Consider the following 23,982-nt stretch of genomic DNA (forward strand, 5'->3'; position numbering starts at 1 on the left):
CTTCAACCATCTTGCCGGGGACAGACGTAAGACTCACAGGTCTATAGTTGCCCGGTTCCCCTCTCGATCCTTTTTTGAAAATTGGGGTGACGTTCGCTATCCTCCAGTCGTCCGGTATCTGTCCAGTTCTGATTGTCAGGTTTGCAAGTTTTTGCAATAACTCTCCGATTTCAACCTTCAATTCCTTTAAGACTCTCGGGTGAATTCCATCCGGTCCAGGGGATTTGTCACTTTTAAGTTTGTCGATCTGATAGTATATCTGGTCTAAGTCCACTTCAACTGTGGTGAGGCTGTCTTCTATTTCTCCTGCAAACACTTTCTCCGCTTCAGGTATTGTTGAGGTGTCCTCCTTCGTAAAGACGGACGCAAAGAAGGAATTTAGTTTGTCTGCGATTTGTTTATCTTCCTTGATGTACCCTTTTCTTCCCTGGTCGTCCAAGGGTCCGACTGCCTCTTTTGCAGGTTTTTTCCCTTTCACATATCTAAAGAAGGGCTTGAAGTTTTTGGCCTCCTGGGCTATTTTTTCCTCGTATTCCTGTTTTGCATCCCTCACCGCCTTGTGACATTTCTTCTGATCATCTTTATGTTTGTTCCAGGCTTCGGTTGTCTTTATGTATTTCCATTTTTTGAAAGAGTCCTGAGCATCGACACAAACATTGTCTCGTCATACCTTCAGTCTCCTGAGGCAGGCCTGTTTGGGGCCGAAACATAATCATGTCGAGTCCTTTTAATCAATAAACGAGACTGAACGCCAATCGGACACCTTCGTTTTTTTTCTTCTGCAAGGACTGATTTATTCACATGTATTTGGAAAATCAGAGGCGGGAAACTACGAGGTGACATCAGGAAATTCTTTTTCACTGAAAGGATGGTTGATCGCTGGAATAGTCTTCCACTGCAGGTGATTGAGGCCAGTAGCGTGCTTGATTTTAAGGCCAAATGGGATCGACACATGGGATCTATTCACAGGGCAAAGGTAGAGGAGGGACTGTATGGTGGGCAGACTGGATGGGCCGTGGCCCTTATCTGCCGTCTATTTCTATGTTTCTATGTATTTAATAACATTTCTGAAGAGTCATATCGACTTATAAAGAAATCCGTGCTCAGAGACACGGAGGTGAAAACAAGGGGCGAACCCCAAAACTATCACCTCGCCACCCAATCATCGCTTGTCCACCAACCGATTGCCACGCTCGCATATATTGATTCACCCTTGAAGTAATACTTTGAATTCAGATTCTTGGTTCCCTGACGCAGGATCGAAACGGACCACGTCGGAACCTGGCATTAAAGATAAGTTTGCCTTCTGAACATTTTTTCAACAATATATGAGAGCGTGGACAGCAGCATAATGATTTTTCAAATACCAACTAAATATATTGAACAAGCGATGATTGGGTGGCGAGGTGATAGTTTTGGGGTTCGCCTCCGTGTCTCTGAGCACTTTGATATTAAATACATGTGTGTGAATTTCCTATAGTTGCTTTAATCCAGTGGTTCCCAACCCTGTCCTGGAGGAACACCAGGCCAATTGGGTTTTCAGGCTAGCCCTAATGAATATGCATGAAGCAAATTTGCATGCCTATCACTTCCATCATATGCAAATCTCTCTCATGCATATTCATTAGGGCTAGCCTGAAAACCCGATTGGCCTGGTGTTCCTCCAGGACAGGGTTGGGAATCACTGCTTCACACCACTCTCCCCGATCTACTTATTTGACTGAGTACTGATTTCTTGGCATTTCCTGCTGGGACTTATCTGCAGCCTTTTTAAACCCAGCTTTTGCCATCTTCTAGCAACAAATTCTACAGCTTAATTGTGCATTGCAGGGTAAAAAAAAAAACCCTCCTCTGATTACTTTTCAGGGTGTTACCTGTCCGTTTGTGTGTGCATTTATTTCATTTGATTTCTACATCATCGCTCAGTGTCAAAGCGATTCTCAGCAAAAACACCCGCAAGCCACCACTTCATGGAGCATCTCCAAGTTTTAGTTATTATTTGAAAGGCTAAACAAGCATTTGCCACCCCACTCGTGATTTTATAACCTCGATCAGCCTTCCCTTCTGCAAGCCAAAGAGCCCCGACCCCTTTAGATTTGCGTCGAACGAGAGCTGTTCCATCGCCTTTTATGCTTTGGCTTTCCAGCCTGAGGGCAGCCAACCTTTTGCCACACACAAAGGAGTGGGGGTGGGGAGAGAGTGAAACAGGTCAAGTAAATAAACGACATTGCGTACAGAGCTGGTGTGTTAACACCTACTTGTAGATACACACATAGCTTATTTATTATTTTATTTAAGGAAGAAACTGCAGGTGTGATGTACAAGGCACAAAGTAGCAATCCGAGGAATGGTTCTCATATGTGAAGAGCCAGGACCCGACACGGTCCGTGTTTCGGAAAACACTCCTTCCTCGGGGGTCCGGGAAGTCATGATACACACATGTACTGCTACAAATCTGGTAGCCCACAGGAAAAGATGGTCCGTACATTTTGTATGTTATGTGCTTTGTCCTTGCATCGCCCCCGTGCATGCCCCCCTGGCATTCGTAGGTTTGCATATTTGTGATTTTTACCATCAATAAATACTGTTGTACTGTAAGTTACATTTTGTAAAAAGTTAGAGTTCGCTAAAGCAGCCTCATGCAAGTAGCTTTAGTTGCCCAGGACGGAGCTAACTGTTTTTCTGCAGCATTGTTGGGCCAGGAACAGAGCTGACTCGCCCCCCCCCCCCCCCCCCCCCACTCGAGGGTTGCCGAGAGAAAAGGCCCTGACCAGCGCCGGAGACGTGTGACCGTGAAAACTTGTTTATACTGTTCTGTACTGTTTACATGAACTAAAGAGTATCTGTTGTCCGCAAATATGTCGGAAATGTTTATTTGCAAATTTACAGTATTCACGAGAGTTGTAAACCAAAAGCCCACGAGTACGGAGGGGAAAAGTTATTTGTAAATGTATGGTATTCATGAAGGAGCTGCGCCCCTAACCCCCGTGAACATGTAGGGAGAGCTGTACATGGTCTGTAAGTTAAGTGGGTATTTATAGAATCATGCTTAGGCGAGATTTTGGTAGTAAGGTGTATGTGTGTTCATGTACATGCCTATATGCTACCGTTCAAAATGGTTTATGCACATAAGCTGTGTGTACAGTAATTGTTAGCATCTGAGATTAAAGTTCATTTATAGCTTGATATCCTGCCAAGGCAGCTTACAATATCGTAAATAAGAGCATAAGAATGGCCTTACTGGGTCAGAGCAATGGTCCAACTAGCCCACTATCCTGTCTTCATGGTGGCCAATCCAGGTCACAAAGTACCTGGCAAAAACCCAAATAGTAGCAACATTCCAGAATCTCAAAAGAGTAAGCAAGATTCCGGAACCCCAAATAGCAGCCGGAACCCCAAATAGTAGCAACATTCCAGAATCTCAAAGAGTAGGTAAGATTCTAGAACCCCAGTTAGGATTAATTTCTATAAAATATATTAAAATACATAACAAAATACATTCTGATTCTATCTTAAAAATAAAAATCTAAAGATGGTCTTGAAAATACATGACGAGCCTGTGAGAAAGCAAATTAATTACTCAATTTGAAAAAATGATAACCCTTTTGCTCACCCCATTTACTAACAGTTCACAGGTCCACAATTCCCCCACCCAAAAAAAAAATTTAAATAAATAAATAAAACAACCATTCCAATATGTCTATGAGTATCAGATGTTCTAAACCCTCCAAATAGCTAGAATGTAAAATCAGAAAGACAGGTGCACGGGGCTGAGAGATTCGGTGTCAGTGTATGAGTGAGTGCATTATTCTCTCCAGGAAAAATGATAGCAGCCTCCTTTTAAGAAAGATTACAAAAACATTGTTTGATTAGTTCCAGCGCAATGTGTCTGGATAGAATTACCGCTGCCAGCAATTTCAAGGGAAAAAAATTGTCATGAAAATGATCGCTGAGTCCACGCCTCAGAATTAAGGTAATATAAAGCAGGAAAATTAAGCAGTATATATATTTATATATAGTATATATCTCAATGTGTGTTAGCCATACAAAATACCACTTTTTACCAAGACAGTAAAATAGAAACATGACGGCAGATAAAGGCCAAATGGCCCATCCAGTCTGCCCATCCGCAGTAACCATTATCTCTTTCTCTCTCTAAGAAATCCCACATGCCTATCCCAGGCCCTCTTGAATTCAGACACAGTCTCTGTCTCCACCACTTCTTCCGAGAAACTCTTCCACGCATCTACCACCCTTTCTGTAAAAAAGTATTTCCTTGGATTATTCCGGAGCCTATCATCTCTTAACTTCATCCTATGCCCTCTCATTCCAGAGCTTCCTTTCAAATGAAAGAGATCGACTTTCAAATGATCTCATGAGAATCTCGGAGAGCAACAGCCCAGCAGAAAACCGGCAGAAGGCACTTTCTAACACAGGCGGTGCATGGGTAAGGACAGGGCCGTTCAGTAGGGGGAGGGGAGGAACCGATCACGAAGGGAGGGACCAGCGCCGGTGGCCTCGGGGGGGAGCAATACTGCCGGTTCCTGGGGTTGGCTTAGTTGTCGGCTTGGGGGTCAGGTATCGGCTCGGGAGTCGGGTGGAATGAATCATCCGAGTTGCCATTATGACCTATGGGGAAAGTTGCTTTGTTATAAGAGTACTTTAGATTACGAGCGTGCTTCTGGAACGAATTATGCTCGCAAACCAAGGTACCACTGTATAATCATTATGGTTGAGCAACATGAGACTGTGGTAACAATTTGCAATACAGCAAGAGAACGCAAGATAATGTGGTTTTGAAAAGAACTGAAAAAGAAAAGGCTTTGTTCCAGTCCAGGTTTTCTGGCCCAATAGGGCGTTCCCATTGAGCCATTTTATAAAGAAAAAACTTTTGTAGTGTGATTTGTTTAGAGCAGGGGTCTCAAAGTCCCTCCTTGAGGGCCGCAATCCAGTGAGGTTTTCAGGATTTCCCCAATGAATATGCATGAGATCTATTTGCATGCACTGCTTTCAATGCATATTCATTGGGGAAGTCCTGAAAACCTGACTGGATTGTGGCCCTCAAGGAGGGACTTTGAGATCCCTGGTTTAGAGCAAGGGTAGGGAACTCCGGTCCTTGAGAGCCGTATTCCAGTCGGGTTTTCAGGATTGCCCCAATGAATATGCATTGAAATCAGTGCATTCAAATAGATCTCATGCATATTCATTGGGGAAATCCTGAAAACCTCGAGGACCGGAGTTTCCTACCCCTGGTTTAGAGTGTGTGGTTTGGTAACATGTTATTTAAATCAGTGTGATATAAATATATATATATATTATGTAGTAATAAAAAATGATAACTGCAATAAAAGGCTTTTTGTAGTTAGAAGGTATTTATTGTGGAGTTAGCCGAAGCCATTTTAAATGATTTAAAGCTCTGTGTGTATTAATTAGTTGATATTTTATGAGACAGTGCCAGCTCGGCAGATGATGTCACAAACACGTACACAAATACAGGATTAGTCAGCCGCAAGTTATGCATCTGGAAAAAAAAAGCCACCATAACAATTACAAAGGTGTGTCTTTGTGTCCTCTAATAGCTCTCTCCAGCAGGGAGGACTTAATTTTAAAATACCAGCAAAATTCTGGGAGGTTTCCTCTCCCAAATTGCTGCTCTTTTATTGAGATCTCTGACCTGAAGAAGGATTACCTTCATAAGCTAACCTAAATTAGATTGTAAGCTCTTCTGAGCAGGGACATGTACAGCACTGCGTACGCCTTTCAGCGCTGTAGAAATAATCAATAGTGGTAGTAGCCCAATAAAAAAAGGTATCACCTGAATTCTTTTTGTTTTATTTCTTTTTTTCCCCCTACATATGCTCTTTAATTGAAACAAAAAAAACTGGCACTAGGGAGTGATGCTGAAAGCTCCCCGTTAAAATTCTGTGAGCTGGTAAATTTGCCAATTTCTAAACAACGAGTGATGCTCCAAAAACTTTTGCACGCAAACGAGGTCCACAGAAATTCCATCCGATTAGTCAGAGAAAAAGACTGACACATTTATTTATTTTTTAAAAAATTAGAAAACGCTTAAATCTAAGCAGTGCACATAAAAAACGTACAGAATATCAGGACAAAACAAAAATAGAAATTGCATTTCATAAGAACATAAGAAGCTGCCTCCGCTGAGGCAGACCAGAGGTCCATCCTGCCCAGCGGTCTGCTCCCGTGGCGGCCCATCAGGCCTAATTGCCTGAACTGTGTCCCTGACTAATTTTGTAACTGCCTCTAATCCTCTCCCTATAACTTACCTCTACTCCTATCTGTACCCCTCAATCCCTTTGTCCTCCAGGTACCTATCCAAACCTTCTTTGAAGCCCTGTAGCGTGCTCCTGCTTATCACATCCTCCGGTAGCGTGTTCCATGTATTTCAATCTGATGTTATCATTGGCGCATCAAATTTCAGATTTAACCATCATAGACATTACTCGATCTTAAGAACATAAGAACATAAGCAGTGCCTCCGCCGGGTCAGACCATAGGTCCATCCTGCCCGGCAGTCTGCTCCCGCGGCGGCCCAAACAGGTCACGACCTGTCTGAATCACCAGAAGGGGCTCCCTTGCCACCTTGGTTTCTCATTGAAGTCCTATCTTCCCATCGTAGTCCTAACCCTCCGGTCTTGCACATGCACGACCTGTTGGGTTTCTATACTTATTACCTGGTTAGTTTTCTATACTTGTGTTACATCCCAGCTCCTCCCTCAGTATCCCACGATCCCTTTATCCCTCAGAAATCCGTCCAATCCCTGTTTGAATCCCTGTACCGTACTCTGCCTGATCACTTCCTCCGGTAGCGCATTCCAAGTGTCCACGACCCTTTGGGTGAAAAAAAACTTCCTTGCATTTGTTTTGAACCTATCTCCCTTCAGTTTCTCCGAATGCCCCCTCGTACTTGTTGTCCCCTTCAGTCTGAAGAATCTGTCCCTATCCACCCTCTCTATGCCCCTCATGATCTTGAAGGTCTATCATATCTCTCCTGAGCCTCCTTTTTTCTAGAGAGAAGAGCCCCAGCCTATCCAACCTCTCGGCGTATGGGCAGTGTTCCAGCCCTTTTACCAGTTTCGTTGCTCTCCTTTGGACTCTCTCAAGTACCGCTTTGTTCTTAAAGAACAAAGCCAGTCATAAACCTTCTAGTATCACGGAAAAGCATCTACAAACAGATGTCCTTACATAATCTCAAAACACAGTACTCAGAAAAAGGCTACATGTGCACATGCGCCAGGAAAAGCGACATTGTAGGAACGCATATACTAGGTGTGCATTATAGCGCATCATAGGCGCAGGTCTTAAGTGTCACTGAGGGGGAGGGGGAGTGGAGAACTACTAACAAACCATGCAAATGTATTTTTCTTAACTTCCACCTCATGCAATCGGCAGCCCCAGACCTACCAGTACACGGTTTTAAAGAATGTACCCGAGACACTTTTAACACACGCGTATAGCAAGACACATATGGGGGGGGGGGGGTTGTGCCCCCAGACCTATAAAAGTATGATGAATGTATCCCGTACTTTTCTTTTTTTTTTTACTTCCACTTCTTATTCAATCAGCAGCCGCAGACCTGCTGGTATACGCTTTTAACACGGGCGGTTCAACACTACCAGTCCCTCCAGCGGATAGCGTAGCTGGTTTTAAGAAAGGTTTGGACAAGTTCCTGGAGGAAAAGTCCAGTCTGTTATTTAGAAAGACACGGGGGAAGCCACTGCTTGCCCTGGATCGGTAGCACGGAATGTTGCTACTCTGGGGATTCCGGAATCTTGTTACTCTTTGGGGATTCTATTTAGAATGTTGCCACTCCTTGGGTTTTGGCCAGGTACTAGGGACCTGGATTGGCCACCGTGAGAACGGACTACTGGGTTTGATGGACCATTGGTCTGACCCAGTAAGCCTATTCTTATGTTCTTATGTTCTCCAGACCTGCCAGTAATTTTACAGCGTTAAAGGTTGGCGCTTTCATTTTGCGTATCACCTGGCATTGTCTGGATATCGCCTGGAGTGCTCATTTTAATATTAATGAGCTCGTTGCACTACATTTCCATACTATTTTTTGGAAGCTGTTTGCCTTGAATAGATTGTAAGCTCTATCGAGTAGGGACTGTATCTTACATGTTTTCTGTACAGTGCTATGTACGTCTCGTGGTGCTATAGAAACGAGAAGTAGTAGTAGCAGTAGAAAGGTCTGTCTTGGTCACAAAAACTCCCAGGCCCCGATGCTCAAAACTTACCGTGCCTTTAACATTCGATGCTAAACCAGTTCTAACCGGTTTACCATACACGCATTTTAGCTTCTGATGCTCAAAATGGCTCTGTGCAGTCTTTTCCGTGTCCCGTAACAGCCTCCGAGAATACTATGGATATGTAGCACAACGAGCTCATTAATATTAAAATGGCCACTCCATTATTAGGCAGCCACACAGCTATGGGAAAAGTATTGCTCTCCGTCTGGTTTTTGACCTTTGGAGCTGCTAGTCTTTAAGTAGAGTTTAGTGGTGCTAAGTTCTGAAGTACAACATTATTTTCAAGAAATGTTGAATGCACTCCTAGCTATCACGACCCCTAGGAGGCACCGATACGAGTGTTGGACTGTTTGCAGAAAGCCAGATTCCTTAAGAGCAACTGTTTTGAGATTTGAATTAAAGGAGATTTACTTAAGGATTTCAGAGTCCAGTCCAATAGTGTTATGAGGTTACAATCCAATACGTTTACGCTGACTGGGATCCTCTAGGAGATCCAGAACAGAAATTTTCTTAGAACAGAGGTTTGGGTTACTTTGTGCTAGGAAAACTTTGAGCCTCGAGGCCCCCCTTCCCCCTAATTAATCTTTAGGCTTCTTGACCCCCTCAACAATCACGATTATTCTAATGCCACCCTTCCCAAGAAAATCTGGGTTACATAAAAACTGTCCACCCTCCCTGATGCTAGAAACACTTCCTGTCATTTCTTTCAGTTGCTATGATTGGCTGCAGCAGCTTTTTCTTGCCTCCTGGAGGCAGCTGCCCCGGTCTTGCTTTGTTCGCGCTCCTTCTGCACTGTGCCACGTACGAGATGCTGCCAATCACTGGCTTCCTGAATCACATACCTGAACATGAAATAAACAGCTGCTTGAACTCACCATTCCAAAACAACTGGGCAGAATATCTAATGCTGTAAATCTGCTCAGGGCATAGCACCCCCCCCCCCCAAAGAAAGACAGACAGACATGTGGGCCATAGACCGAAAACAGCAATTAGATTTCCTCCTTAAAAATATGTAAGTAGTTATCTGCATTACAAGGCTGGCTCTGCTCAAATGCTCTGCAGACCTTAGTCAGCCATTGTGAATCACTTCTTAGAGCAGTCAACTGGTGTTCCCATTAATTATTTTCACCTCATGGCATGGTATTTGTTGAGGATATTCATCAAGGTTTTCAAGGCCATTGGACCTGTTTGGATTGGCTGTGCACTGCCGTGCGCTGTTCTTCAGGATTTCTGGAAGTTTCAGGTGCCCCAGCCTCTCAATTTAAGAACATAAAAATAGCCTTCCTGGGTCCATCTAGCCTAGTACTGTAAAGCCCAGATGTCTCAATCTGTCCTCCTTTTTCTGGAGCCGTAGTAGTAGTAGAAGTCTAATTAGCAGACAAGACAAATGATGTCATCTAAATCCAAAAGCAGCTCCTTTCTTAATCATTGAATTCAGTTGCCAGTGTCTTACTTGGGACTGAATGTTCTAGAGCAGGGGTTCTCAGGACACACTCAAGTTAGCCGGGTGTTCGGGATGCCCCCAGTAAGTGGGCATGGGAGGGATTTGCACGCACTACTTCCATGGTAAGGCATTTATGCTTGATGAACTCCCCAACCCCCTTATTTTTCATGTTGTTGAGTAAATTGTAAGCTCTTCTGAGCAGGGACCATGTCTTGAATGTTCTAATGTACAGCACTGGGTATGTCTAGCGGCGCTATAGAAATGATAAGATGTGCATTTTTTTATATATTGATACTAGCATTTTATAAATGCTGGTCTATCTAGTTGGGAACAGAAACAAAAACTGTGGATACAGATGTTCTGGAGATAATTTATTAAACACTGACATATAAAACCATAAAAATTCAATTAAAAAAGTACAATGATAAAAAATACTATGATAAAAATCCAACCGGACCCAGTCTCATTAGAGAATGACACGGGACAGTGTTTATCCTCTGTCTCCCTCCTCAACCCTGTCCCCCATCTCCACAACCACCCTGCAGGATCTGTCCCCATCCCTGTCCCGCGATTATCCGCAGGCACCCGCCCCAGTCTCATTTTCGAGCCACAGGCTCAATCGGGTGAATAATCCGCAGTTGCAGTCATGCTGAGAGTGTTGTAAGACTAATTGGGTTCATTCCTGACAAAGACGCACCAGTTCTGATGTAGTGAGGCAGACAGCAGCCACCAACGTGTTGCAACAAAACCAGGCTCATCACTAGCAAAAGAGCCACCGCATTTCATGCTGCTGAGTCAGGACAATGAACGTTAAACGCAGGAATTTGGACTGCGGCGGCAGAGACCTAGAGACTGTGCCGAGGTTGGCTGCAAGGTCTGATGAATGAGATAAAGCAACTTAGACACAGCCACAGTTAACCTTTGCAGGAATGGCGGGGGAGGGGAGATATGGTAGAGACGTTTAAATACCTACATGGCGTAAATGCGCATGAGTCGAGCCTCTTTCATTTGAAAGGAAGCTCTGGAATGAGAGGGCATAGGATGAAGTTATGAGGTGATAGGCTCAGGAGTAATCTAAAAAAAATACTTTTTTTACAGAAAGGGTGGTAGATGCGTGAAACAGTCTCCTGGAAAAGGTGGTGGAGACAGAGACTGGGTCTGAATTAAAGAGGGCTTGGGATAGACATGTGGGATCTCTCAGAGAGAGAAAGAGATAATGGTTACTGCGGATGGGCAGCTCTATGACCTCACAATGCAGGTGCACAAAGCCTTAGCCTACTGCTGGACAGGGGGAGCAGGGAAGGGGTGCTGCTGGCCAGGGAGGAGGTAAAAGGAAGGTAGAAGTCTTACTGCTGGACAGGTGGAACATGGAAGGGGTGCTGTTGAACAGGGGGGAGGTAAAAGTTAGGGAGAAGCGCTACTGCTGGACAGGGGGAGCAGGGAAGAGATGCTGCTGGACGGGAGGGAGGTAAAAGGAAGGAAGAAGGCTACTGCTGGACAGGGGGAGCAGTGAAGGGGTGCTGCTAGACAGGGGGGCGGGTAAAAATAATGAAAAGGCCTTCTGCTAGTAGGATCAGAGAAAGGGGGGGGTGTTGCTGGACGGGGAGAGAAAAAAGTAAGGAAGAAAGGCTGCTAATACTCGTTAATGTAATGGGCTATAAAACTAGTAATGTTATGTTATGACTGACTATTCACTCACGCTGTACCTGCACTAGCTTCTTGCACATCCTGTAACTTAGACCACTTCCCCATACCTTGTTCCATTCTACATATAATTTGCCTTCCATTTAGACATTCATCTGTTTATTCCAAATGACTTTCTCCTACCCAGCTCGTGCATCTCCAGGTCTCGACTACACTAGGCCTCCCTTCTCAGTTGCCTATTAAGATATTTCATTGTGAGCATCGTATCAATATTATTTGATTGGTCATATGCATGTCTATTTGTACTGTGCAGATGTGGTGTTTATCATATGTGTTATTTGAATGCTCTAATGCGTGCTTATTAAACTGTTTCATCTGTATGTGTTGACATATGAATATCGCATCTATGTTATATGAATGTGCTAGTTGTATTCTGCTGTCACCTGTCATATTTTAATTATATAATGTTCAACTCTACTGTTTCATTGTGTACATTTCTGATATGTACTAATGTTTTAGGTACATCAGAAGCAGCAAAGATATAGCGGCACTAGAAAAGGTTCAAAGAAGAGCGACCAAGTTGGTAAAGGGGATGGAACTCCTCTCGTATGAGGAAAGACTAAAATGGTTAGGGCTCTACAGCTTGGAAAAGAGACAGCTGAGGGGAGATAGGATTGAAGTCTACAAAATCCTGAGTGGAGTAGAATCGGTACAAGTGGATCGATTTTTCACTCCATCAAAAATGACAAAGACTCGGGGACACTCGATGAAGTTACAGGAAAATACTTTTAAAACCAATAGGAGGAAATTTTTTTTCCACTCAGAGAATAGTTTAGCTCTGGAACATGTTGCCAGAGGATATGGTAAGAGTGGATAGCATAGCTGGTTTTAAGAAAGATTTGGACAAGTTCCTGGAGGAAAAGTCCATAGTCTGATATTGAGAAACACATTGGGGAAGCCACTGCTTGCCCTGGATTGGTAGCATGGAATGTTGCTACTCTGGGGATTCCGGAATCTTGCTACTCTTTGGGTATTCTGCTTGGAATGTTGCTACTCTGGGGATTCCGGAATCTTGCTGCTCTTTGGAAATTCTGCATGGAATCTTGCTACTCTTAGGGGATTCTGCATGGCCTGTTGCTCCTATTTTGGGTTACAGAATCTTGCTAATCTTTGAGATTTTGGAATGTTGCTACTCTGGGGATTCCGGAATCTTGCTACTCTTTGGGGATTCTGCATGGAATGTTGCTCCTATTTGGGATTCCGGAATCTTGCTACTCTTTGGGGATTCTGCACGGAATGTTGCTCCTATTTGGGGTTCCGGAATCTTGCTAATCTTTGAGATGCTGGAATGTTGCTACTCCTTGGGTTTTGGCCAGGTACTAGGAACCTGGATTGGCTACTGGGCTTGATGGACCATTGGTCTGACCCAGTAAGGCTAGTCTTAAGTTCTTATAAGTTTTTAATAAACAATTTTCAACAGGTACATAAGAGTCTGGGTTAGCTTTTTAAAACAGTCTTACAACGGATACCCTGTTATCAAATTTGCCCCTCTGTCCTCCCCCTCCCCAGCCTAATGCCTTCCTTTTCAGAGATTGTACTAAGTTAAGGTTTGCAGCGCCCGTGTGTCATCTCATGTCACTGTTTGTCATGTCCGGCCTCACATCTTCCTTCTCTCCGGTGCTTGTTTATTTATTCGATAGAGAGAACACCTTTTTGGAGCAGCTCACGAGTTACATGCAGAGATCTTCCTGTACCCAGAGGCCATATTATCTAAGTTGGGTCCTGAGGCAATAAAGTGAGAATTCTTTAACTCGGCGCCAGTATTTACGCATCAGTGAGACACGTAAATGTCGACCGTATTAGAACTTTCATGGGCAAATAAACACTTACGCGCATCAGTGACGAAGGACAATTCCATAAGAGTGCACACAAGAGGGAGGCGTGGCCTAGTGGATTCAGCTACTGCCTCAGCACCCTGAGGTTGTGGATTCAATCCATGTGACCCTGGGTGAGTCACTTAACCCTCCATTGCCCCAGGGAGCACAGTTAGGGTGTGAGCCTGCTGGGACAGACTGGGAAAATGCCTAAGTACCTGTTGCACCGAAACAGCAGCATACCAACCACTGAATAAACATAAATATTATATGTAAATGCAAAAGACAGTCACATGGGAGGTGGAAGGGAGGTGCTCCCACTTACACATGCATGTTACAGAATACAGGAAGTTTGTCCCTGTCACCAAAGGCTCCATCTCCAGCCCCGCCCCATCCCAGCAAGCTCCACCTCCGTCTTTGCCCCATTCCCGCGAGCTCTGTACCCATCTCCACAGACTCTGTCCTCATTTGCACAAATCTCGAACACTTATGATTTTATATTTAAATCTTTTTGTTAAAGTATAGAAAGGGACAACCCTGTCCTGGAGGACCACCAGGCCAATTGGGTTTTCAGGATAGCCCTAATAAATATGCATGAGAGAGATTTGCAAATAATGGAAGTGACAGGTATGCAAATCTGCTTCATGCATATTCATTAGGGCTATCCTGAAAACCCGATTGGCCTGGTGGTCCTCCAGGACAGGGTTGGGAACCACTGCTCTAAATGATGAAACATCAAAATACGCCCTAATAGACCGAAGCTTCCAAAGAGTAAAGAAACCTTTTCTAACCAAAGAGTCCACCTGGTTCTTCATAGTCAAACCCTGATCCTTAATACCTGGCCAAAACCCAAGGAGTAACAACATTCCAGAATCTCAAAGATTAGCAGGATTCCGGAACCCCAAATAGGAGCAACATTCTAAATGGAATCCCCAAAGAGTAACAAGATTCCGGAATCCCCAGAGTAGCAACATTCCATGCTACTGATCCAGGGTAAGCAGTGGTTCCCCCCATGTCTTTTTAAATAACAGACTATGGACTTTTTCTCCAGGAACTTGTCCAAACCTTTCTTAAAACCAGCTACACTATCCGCTCTTACCACATCCTCTACATGAGCTCCTCTCAGTGGCATAGCAAGGGTGAGTGGCGCCCCCACCCCTTCCCTCCCCCCCTCCCACTCCTTGCCCCCTTTCCCCTTTTTATTCCTAAAACCTTAATGGTAGATTGAATAGGATAGCTGAATTTATTTATAATCAAAGATGTCTTGGTATCAAACGGGCGTCATCTGTGAAGGTTATTGGATCGTCTTTCAGACACGGTTGTAGACGAGAACCTAAACTGTGTAGTGGACGAACGGGAAAATAAGTGTCTATTAAATGTTGGAAATGTTCCTGGACGCCAGCAACGATGGGTTCTGATGCGTTTCGCAAAATTACTGCCTCAGAGAACCCATTCAGAAAACGGGTCTTCAAAAGCAGCAAAACGGTCTCTGCAGTGATGAAAATGAACGGTTCAAAAGACTCATCACAGTACTGACCGGTTTGCAACCCCTTTACTATCAAATTTCCATCCGGCCTGATTCACTTACCTCTCCTGCGATCCGCTTCGAATCTGTGAATGCAAACGAAGTGAAACACATGCAAAGTAGGCTGGGACTCGATTCACAACACCAAATTTTTGATCCGACTGGGCTGGCCGATCACCTGAAGAAGCGACTGCTGGGGACCAGTCGAAAACATCTTTCCGACTGGAAGCCCTGCTCTCTGCCCTTCAATCTCTCCTGCCTGCTCGCCCCGAATGCTGCTCTGCTCTGCCTCGATCTTCCCCGAATCTCTCCTGCCTGCTCGCCCCGAATGCTGCTCTGCTCTGCCTCGATCTTCCCTGAATCTCTCCTGCCTGCTCGCCCCGAATGCTGCTCTTCTCTGCCTCGATCTTCCCTGAATCTCTCCTGCCTGCTCGCCCCGAATGCTGCTCTGCTCTGCCTCGATCTTTCCCGAATCTCTCCTGCCTGCTCACCCTGAATGCTGCTCTGCTCTGCCTCGATCTTTCCCGAATCTCTCCTGCCTGCTCACCCCGAATGCTGCTCTGCTCTGCCTCGATCTTTCCCGAATCTCTCCTGCCTGCTCACCCCAAATGCTGCTCTGCTCTGCCTCGATCTTTCCCGAATCTCTCCTGCCTGCTCACCCCGAATGCTGCTCTGCTCTGCCTCGATCTTTCCCGAATCTCTCCTGCCTGCTCACCCCGAATGCTGCTCTGCTCTGCCTCGATCTTCCCCGAATCTCTCCTGCCTGCTTGCCCCGAATGCTGCTCTGCTCTGCCTCGATCTTCCCCGAATCTCTCCTGCCGCATCGCCGTTCTCCTGCTGTTCCCTGAAGCTCTCCTGCCGCATCGCCGTTCTCCTGCCCTTCCCCGCCCAGCGAGCCCGTGGTTTTAACGCGCAGGTTTAAAGCGGGTTAAAACCATGGGCTCGCAGGACTAAAAACTAACAAAAAAAAGTTTTCAAGTTAACAAAAAAAAAAAAAAAGGTCGCATCTCAGACGGGCATGCGCAGACCATCTACTATAGAGCGATCCATGCAGGCAGATGGGGGCGTTCCTCCGATCGCCCCCATCTGCATATTTTTCGTTCCTGAATTCATCGGACCTGCCCGGATCGGACCCGGATCGGGCAGGTTAGTGAATCCAGGCCTATGACTAGTGACTAGTGGGCTTGACCCACTTTCTCTAATCATCTTATCATTTTCTCTGAGCACGGTTTGTGATTTGCACCACGTGTTATGAACATGAGATTTAGAACAGGTATTAGGCTGATATAAATGACGTTTCCCCTGTTTGGCATTTGGGTTTCCAGAAACTGAACCAGGCTTCTCTTCCACCTTCTTTGCTGTCTTCTGCTGCTGTTTTTCATGGGCGTCCCCTGAATGTAGCTCTTTCCACCTTTTGAAATTACTCCAACTTCTGGTCTGTTATCTGTCTTTGACTTCCTGTTTATCCTAAGGTTAACTGTAACACCGCTTTACTGTCTTGCATGAAAAGCGATTAATCCAATTAATAAAAAAAACATTGATAATCAAGATATCATTTGCACACAGAACTTTCTGTCCCGTTTTGCAAGGAGTAAACTTATAGGCAAATTTTTAGCCATATAATAGTGGCTTCAGAGCTTAATGTCCACTAGCAATATCAAATCAGTGGCGTAGCTAGACAGGAAAATTTGGGTGGGTTTGCAGGAGAAGTGGGTGGGCACAAAAGGCCTGATTCTACAAACAGCGCCTAAGCGAGTCTACATGGCAGGCGCCACTCGGCACAGTTGTCAAGCAACTGCCCGGCGTCACTTCAAGAATCCCGCCTAGCGGTGCGCAGGCATGCTTACGTGTCCTAGAGGTAGCCACCAGCATATTAAGACAGGTTTTACTTAGCCAATTTCCCGGCACCTAACTCGGTCCAGAGTTCTTTTTAAATTCGCCTGCTTCTGCTACAAGGCTGTAAATGGTTCTTCACCAAGTTACATCAATCCCCACTTTAACCTCTATTGCACCAACAAGAAATCCCGTCAAATTCAGCTGTTCGCCTTCCCTTCGCTCAAACTTTGTCACCTCAAAAGATTCCTGGACAAAACTTTTGCCTTCCAAGCAGCTAAGCTGAACCCATGGCTAGCCCAAATGATACCTCGGCTTCAGAAAATTACTTAAAACCTACCTATTCAGCAAACAAGACCCTAATTGTCCCCCCCTCCACTTCTCCTCCTTCACGATGCTTCCCTTTTTCCCTACTTTTCACATCCTCTGTTTAGTTCGATCAAAGCTGTAATTCTGATAAATAGTTGTAAATCTGCTTGTCTACGCAGATCCTAATCTAACTGATGTAAACCGCCTAGAACTCGCTGGGTATGGCGGTATATAAGAATAAAATTATTATTATTATTATTATTAAATGCTGCTAATTCTGCTTATCATTTCCATAGCGTAGTAGATTAAAGAAGACTAAGTCAACCAAGCCTATTCTCCACCCCCTAACCACGCCTTCTTTTCAGTTAGGCAGCGAAGAGTGCCTCGGCTTAGGCATCCTAAAAGTTCAGTGCCAAACTCTTAATTGGTTATTTTAATTTTTTTTTGGATTGGCTGAAAATTGATAGAGTCAATTACCACACCAATTAAGTCAATTTAAAAAAAAAAGGTGAGTGTGGATTCTGAAGTTCGGCGCCCTCGATTACGACGCCTAATGGAGGCATCCTATACAGAACCTGGACCAAAATGTCCTCTCTGCTTTTTAACATCTCCCCGATCAACCCCCCAACTCAAAATAAGCTGAGCTAGCAGGGATCCCCAAACCCCTCCTAGCTGAAGCTTTTCCATAGCTTTTCTTGCTCGCATAGGATGCCAATGCTGGCAGCACAGGAACACTGCAGATTTTGGCTGCAGGGAGTTCTGGGCACCTTCAGAAGAAGTCTTCAGCTAGCAGGGCATAGGGATCTTCTCGGACTTACACAGGAACGTGCCACTGCTTGGTGAGCCTGAGCCCACAGTCAGTGGGCCCATCCATGGCATGCTCTTAGAGGGAGAGATTTTTTTTTCTCCCTTAACCAACATTTCTTACAGGAGCCAGAGCTGGAGAGGAGCACCTGGGCTCAAAAGAGAAGTTCTTGAGGGCCTAAGTAGTCTGAGGATAAGATATATTCACTGTATTTAGAGTTGGTCTTCTAGCTTTGGCACTGGAGAAGGATTTTATGTATTCCGTGGACCACCAGAACTAATAAATCAATTCTGGAAGAGATGCGGCCACTCAAAGCCCAAATGATGAAGTTACAACCTTTTGACTCCATGGCAATCCAGTATCTGCTCTCCAACACAAACACACATGACCGTGGTTCTTCTTCTGTCACAACAAACGAAAGAAGAAACTCCTCACCTTAACAGTACAACAAAAGAGGCAAGGGAGGCATCCAATCATCCGAGAAAACAGTCTATTCAAACAGGTGGTCCCAACAAGGATCCGAGTTTCAGCGTGTCACCAACGTCATCCTCTGGGGACACTGACTCCGAATTCTCTAAGGCACGCTGAAAAGATGTCGAAGACCGATCTCCAAAGCAATCCAATTACTTTGGAGATCGTTCTTTTGACATCTTTTCAGCGTGCCATAGAGAACTCAAGAGTCAGTGTCCCCCTGAGGAAGGCATTGGTTACACTCCGAAACTCGGATCCTTGTCGGGGCCACCTGTTTGAATAAAGACTGTTTTCTCGGCTGATAGACGCCTCCCTTGCCTCTTTTGTTGCACTCTTGTTCTGTCACACACATCCCTTCCCACAAGCAGGACCTTTGACTCCATGGCACTCCAGTATCTGATCTCCAACACAACACACATGACCGTGTGTTGCGTTGGCATGACCGTGGTTCTTGTTCTGTCACACACATACCTTCCCACAAGCAGCAGCTCTCGCTCCGTAGCGTTCTTCCTGATCTTTCTCCAAATGTCCATAGTAAAGAGGGTACTGCTGCTGTTGAATATGGAAGTCAGAGATGACATGAGTGCCGCCATCATCACTGCGATCATTAACCCCCGCAGACCTGAGTTTCAACGACACAAAACCAGCTGGAGTTATTATGTACAGTACATTTGTAAAGTGACAACACACAGGGCAGTTCACACAACATGCAGGACAGACTAGTCGAGTTTCTGGGGTCTTACGCTTCATGCTGATTTCCCCCTTAGTTTGCTTTGGGCTAGAATCTAATTATCAACTTTTTTGAAAACTGATGGATCTACGAAAGGCTTAGTTTTGTAGATTATGTTTTTTAGGGATGTGCAGCCTTGGTCCTCGAGGGCCACAGTTCAGTCGGGTTTTCAGGATTTCCTCATTGAACATGCATTAGATCTGCACTCGTTGCCTTCACCGCGGCAGAGGCCACTTTGGTTCTCAAAAGTAGGAGCTGAAAAGGTACACTGCCTTGAAGCCTTATTAGGTGGTATATCAAAGTTTTAATAAATTTGGAAAAAGAGGTTAGCTTTCATAAACTATAAAAGATCACAGAAAGAGGAAGGCAGGTTAAAATATCTGGAAAAGTTAAGAGAGGCTGGTTGAGTAGTCAGGAAAGCAAAGATGCAAATGGAAATAAAAAGAGCACATACAGTGAAAACTGGGGACAAGGCATTTTTAGAGATATTAGTGATAAGAGAAAGTGCAACAGTGGCATTGTGAGACTCAAAGGTGAAGGAGAGAAATATGTAGAAGCTGATAAAGAGAAGGCGGAACATAAGAACATAAGAATTGCCGCTGCTGGGTCAGACCAGTGGTCCATCCTGCCCAGCAGTCGGCTCATGTGGCGGCCTGCAGGTCAAAAACCAGTGCCCTAATTGAGTTTAGCCTTACCTGCGTACTTTCTGGTTCAGTAGGAACTTGTCTAACTTTGTCTTGAATCCCTGGAGGGTGTTTTCCCCTACAACAGACTCCGGAAGAACGTTTCAGTTTTCTACCACTCTCTGGGTGAAGAAGAACTTCCTTACGTTTCTACGGAATCTATCCCCTTTCAGCTTTAGAGAGTGCCCTCTCGTTCTCCCTACCTTGGAGAGGGTGAACAACCTGTTTTTATCTACTAAGTCTATTCCCTTCAGTATCTTGAATGTTTCGATCATGTCCCCTCTCAATCTCCTCTTTTCGAGGGAGAAGAGGTCCAGTTTCTCTAATCTTTTGCTGTACGGCAGCTCCTCCAATCCCTTAACCATCTTAGTTGCTCTTCTCTGGACCCTTTCAAGTAGTACCATGTCCTTCTTCATGTACGACGACCAGTGCTGGACGCAGTACTCTAGGTGAGAGCGCACCATGGCCCGGTACAGCAGCATGATAACCTTCTCTGATCTGTTTGTGATCCCCTTCTTTATCATTCCTAGCATTCTGTTTGCCCTTTTTGCCGCAGCAGCGCATTGTCCAGACGGCTTCATCGACTTGTCGATCAGAACTCCCAAGTCTCTTTCCTGGGAGGTCTCTCCAAGTACCACTGAACTGCTTAACAAATATTTCTGTTCTGTATTCACGGTTGAAGTTCCGGAAGCGGGAATGCAGAAAACAAAAGCAAATAGGGCTGGAGGTGTGGTAGACCCTGATTGATTTTCAGAGAACTGTGTTCGTGAGGAGCTAAACGCTAAACGAAAGATAGATAAAGCGATGGGGCCAGATGGTGTACATCCGAAAGTATTAAGCAAACTTAGGGAAGTTCTGGCAGTTACTGAACTTTTGGCTGAACTTTTCAATGCTTCTCTGGAGACAGGAATGGTATCGAAGGATTGGAGAAGGGCAGATATGGTCCGTCTCCACAAAAGTGGAAGTATGGAAGAAGTAGGGAACTACAGGCCGGTAAGTCTGACTTCTGTGGTACATAAATTAATGGAAATGCTTTTAAAACAGAGAATATTCAGTTTCTGGAATCCAGTGGATTACAGGATCGGAGGCAACATGGATTCACTAGAGGTAGGTCTTGTCAGACAAATCTGATCAATTTATTTGACTAGGTGACCAGAGAATTGGATAGAGGAGTGTACTAGATGTGGTGTATTTAGATTTTAGCAAAGCCTTTGAAAGTGTTCCACACAGACGTCTAATAGATAAACTGAGTGCCCTCAGGATGGGTCTCAAAGTGATGGACTGGGTCAGGAACTGGTTGAGTGGAAGGCGGCAGAGGGTGGTGGTCAATGAAGATTGCTCTGAGGAAAGGGATGTTGCTGAAGGATTGATTGATAAGATTTGCCTCTTTATGGATGATACCAAAATCTGCAATAGAGTAGACACTCCTGATGGTGTGGAAAACATGAGGAAGGACCTAGCAAAGCATGAGGAATGGTCTGAAATTTGGCAGCTAAGATTTAATGCTATACATGCAAGGTCATGCATTTGGGTTGCAAAAACCCAAGGGAATGGTACAGTTTAGGAGATGAAGAACTTTTGTGCATGAAAAAGAATCGGGACTTGGGTGTGATAGTATGTGATGATCTTAAGGTGGCCACACAGGTTGAAAAGTGATGGCAAAATCTAGAAGGATGCTAGGGTGCATAGGGAGAGGAATAGCCAGAAGGAAAAAGGAGGTATTGATGCCCCTGTATAAGAATCTGATGAGACGCATTTAGAATATTGTGTACAAATCTGGAGGCCACACCTTCAAAAAGATATAAACAGGATGGAGTTGGTCCAGAGGAAGGCTACTAAAATGGTGTGTGGTCTTTGTCATAAGGCGTATGTGGAAAGACTTAAAGATCTCAATCTGTATACTTTGGAGGAAAGACGGGAGAGGGGAGATATGATAGAGACATCTTTAAAAAGGTGCAGGAAATAGAGTTAATAAAATTCCAAAATCTGTCCCATCTGCTTTTTTTTAAAATTGGAATGCCAGGTTTCATTCTAACCTTCAAACAGATTTCCAGTGCCTTGCTTGGAAATCTATAAAGGGACATGCTTCACTGGTGATTTTCAGCTGTAATTAGGAACAGAGAAGGAGCTGCCTGCGGTGCACACCCAGGCCCAGAGAAATTATTAGAGCTGGAAAAAACCTGCATATCCCACTTGGCACTCGTTGGTTGCATTGTGAGGCAGTTCCACCACACCGACACCTTATCCACACGGAGGCATCACTTACCACTGGGCATCAGCATAATGACTAGCTTTGGATAGGCAATGTTGGAGCATCCCACCTCAGCCCCGCACACTTTAACACACTCCTCTGGATCAACGCAGGCAACAGCATCTGGAAAAGAGAGAGCAGGGGTGGTAAGAGGAGCAGCAGAAATGAGCAGGGTCTTGCAACCACTGGACATGCCTTGCTCGCTCTACAACATCATAGGAATGCCCCATTAATAGCACCGACCATTACAATTTCCTACTAGCTGTCACATTTATAATAAATATCCATCAGCTTGGGATACCTCTAAATTCTACTAGCTTGGTTCAAGTTTGTCTCCATCGTGCTACCACCTGGATATCTGCAAATTGTCTTTCCAAAAACTCTTCTGAATCCCTCATCTACTGGGCCACAGCTTCGGACTTCTGTCACACTGCATCTCGAGGGTTGTCCTATCTCATTAGTAGATTCCTTTTGATGCCTGGGAATATTCATAATTACTGCTTCTCTTTTGAACAACCGCCACCAGCGGAATTTGAAATGGGGGAGATCGCTAAACTTTGGAACGTCATGCCTTCAACCTTCCGTATATTGTCCAGCTTTGGATCTTTCACGAAAAAGCTCAAGACTATTCTTTTCCTTCATGCCTTTGGGGTCTTCATGAGTCTAACTGTCTTGGTTAATTATCACCAACTGTTCATTATCCGTTGTTTCATGGAATGCTGTTTACGTCTGTTGTAATCCGCCTAGAACTTTGGATACTGCAGAATTGAAAATTTTTTTTTTTTTTTTTTAGTTCCAGTAATTTTTATTGGTATTATAGACAGTAGAGTTACAGAAAAGTAAGATAAGCTTCCGAAAAACTACGGAAGAAATCAAATTTCTAGTCCATCCATCAACTAGGTGGATTACAAGTTCACATACATAATATAAAGGACATACTTATAAAGTTTATAAATTCCAACATCTATGCACAATTAAAATATCAATGCCCAGATCAATTTTGGTCATTTTGAGAGAACTACTATCGTCTTACTTGTAGAAGGCTTTAACAAAGAGATGAGTTTTTAACGATTTTTTTTGAAGGACCCAAGTTCAGAACACAACCTCAATGAGCCCTCCAAAGCCTTGGCCCAGCCACTGAGATCCAGGTCTTTTTATAGACAGAAAATGAAACATTTTGTAGATAGACAATTAAACTTACATCGATATGGAGAGTCCTGTCATTACATCCTATCAATGGTGGTAATTTGGTGACTGAGCCGGCAAATGTTTGAAAATCAGAGTACGTAATTTAAAAGTCACCCCTACCCATATCAGAAGCCAGCATTAAAAAAGAGAGAAACCCTTTCATATCTTTACGAAGAATACGAAACTTGAGCTGCCAAAGTCTGTCATTTCAAACAACCATTAAACTGTAATGTTCAATTATTTTTATTGAGTTTTAAAAATAAAATATACATAACAAAAATCTTACAAAAAATATCATCTCAACTCAGTTAATACATTGTAGATCTATAAATTCAAAGAAATCAACAATCAATTATCATCACAATACAAACACGATAAAATACCTCCAAACACGCCTTCCTCCCTTCCCCCATCCCATTTCCAAATATTACTAATAAATAGTGCTTCACTTTCTGATTACTCCAAAACTGCCTGCTCTGACTAATAATTGCTGTATATAAGGTTCCCAGGTCATCCCAAATTTACTCTGGTTTTTATAAGATGGGGGGGTCGCCCTAGCTTCCATAATCATAAGAGCATGAAACGCTGCCCTCCAATGCCAAAATGAGGGTGGACTTTCTTCCAACCAATGTGGTAAAATACATTTTTGACCTATAATAAAGGATTTACGAAATAATTCCCTAACCCCTTTCTTAAAAATCCTGTTCCATTGAAGAAATAATACCATCTGGGGGGAAGGAACCACAATTCTAGAAATAATTGATCCAAGAAAAACACAAACAGCATTCCACAATTTTGGGACATACAACCATTATACTGTAAATGCCATGGCAATAATCCAGCTAGGGTAATAAAAGTGCTTGAATCAGACACAAGCCTCCAAACAATTATTCTTGGCCTGAATCTAAGCACAGAAAAACTTACGATTGAAAGCACCAGCTCATCTGTC

The 23,982-nt window shown here is 44.2% G+C and overlaps 1 protein-coding gene across 2 annotated transcripts in view; it reads right to left on the bottom strand.

Moving 5' to 3' along the window:
- The window catches only part of SLC5A10 (solute carrier family 5 member 10), a 175,465-nt gene that overhangs the window by 21,631 nt on the left and 129,852 nt on the right, over positions 1–23,982 (bottom strand). For both annotated transcript variants that reach the window (XM_033963148.1, XM_033963146.1), the window contains 2 exons: positions 21,861–21,968; positions 18,653–18,803 (listed from right to left, as the gene is read on the bottom strand). In XM_033963148.1, the coding sequence (XP_033819039.1) occupies positions 18,653–18,803; positions 21,861–21,968 (259 nt within the window). The remainder of the gene's footprint in view (positions 1–18,652; positions 18,804–21,860; positions 21,969–23,982) is intronic.

Source organism: Geotrypetes seraphini, chromosome 11, assembly GCF_902459505.1.
Source record: "Geotrypetes seraphini chromosome 11, aGeoSer1.1, whole genome shotgun sequence".
Taxonomy (NCBI): domain Eukaryota; kingdom Metazoa; phylum Chordata; class Amphibia; order Gymnophiona; family Dermophiidae; genus Geotrypetes; species Geotrypetes seraphini.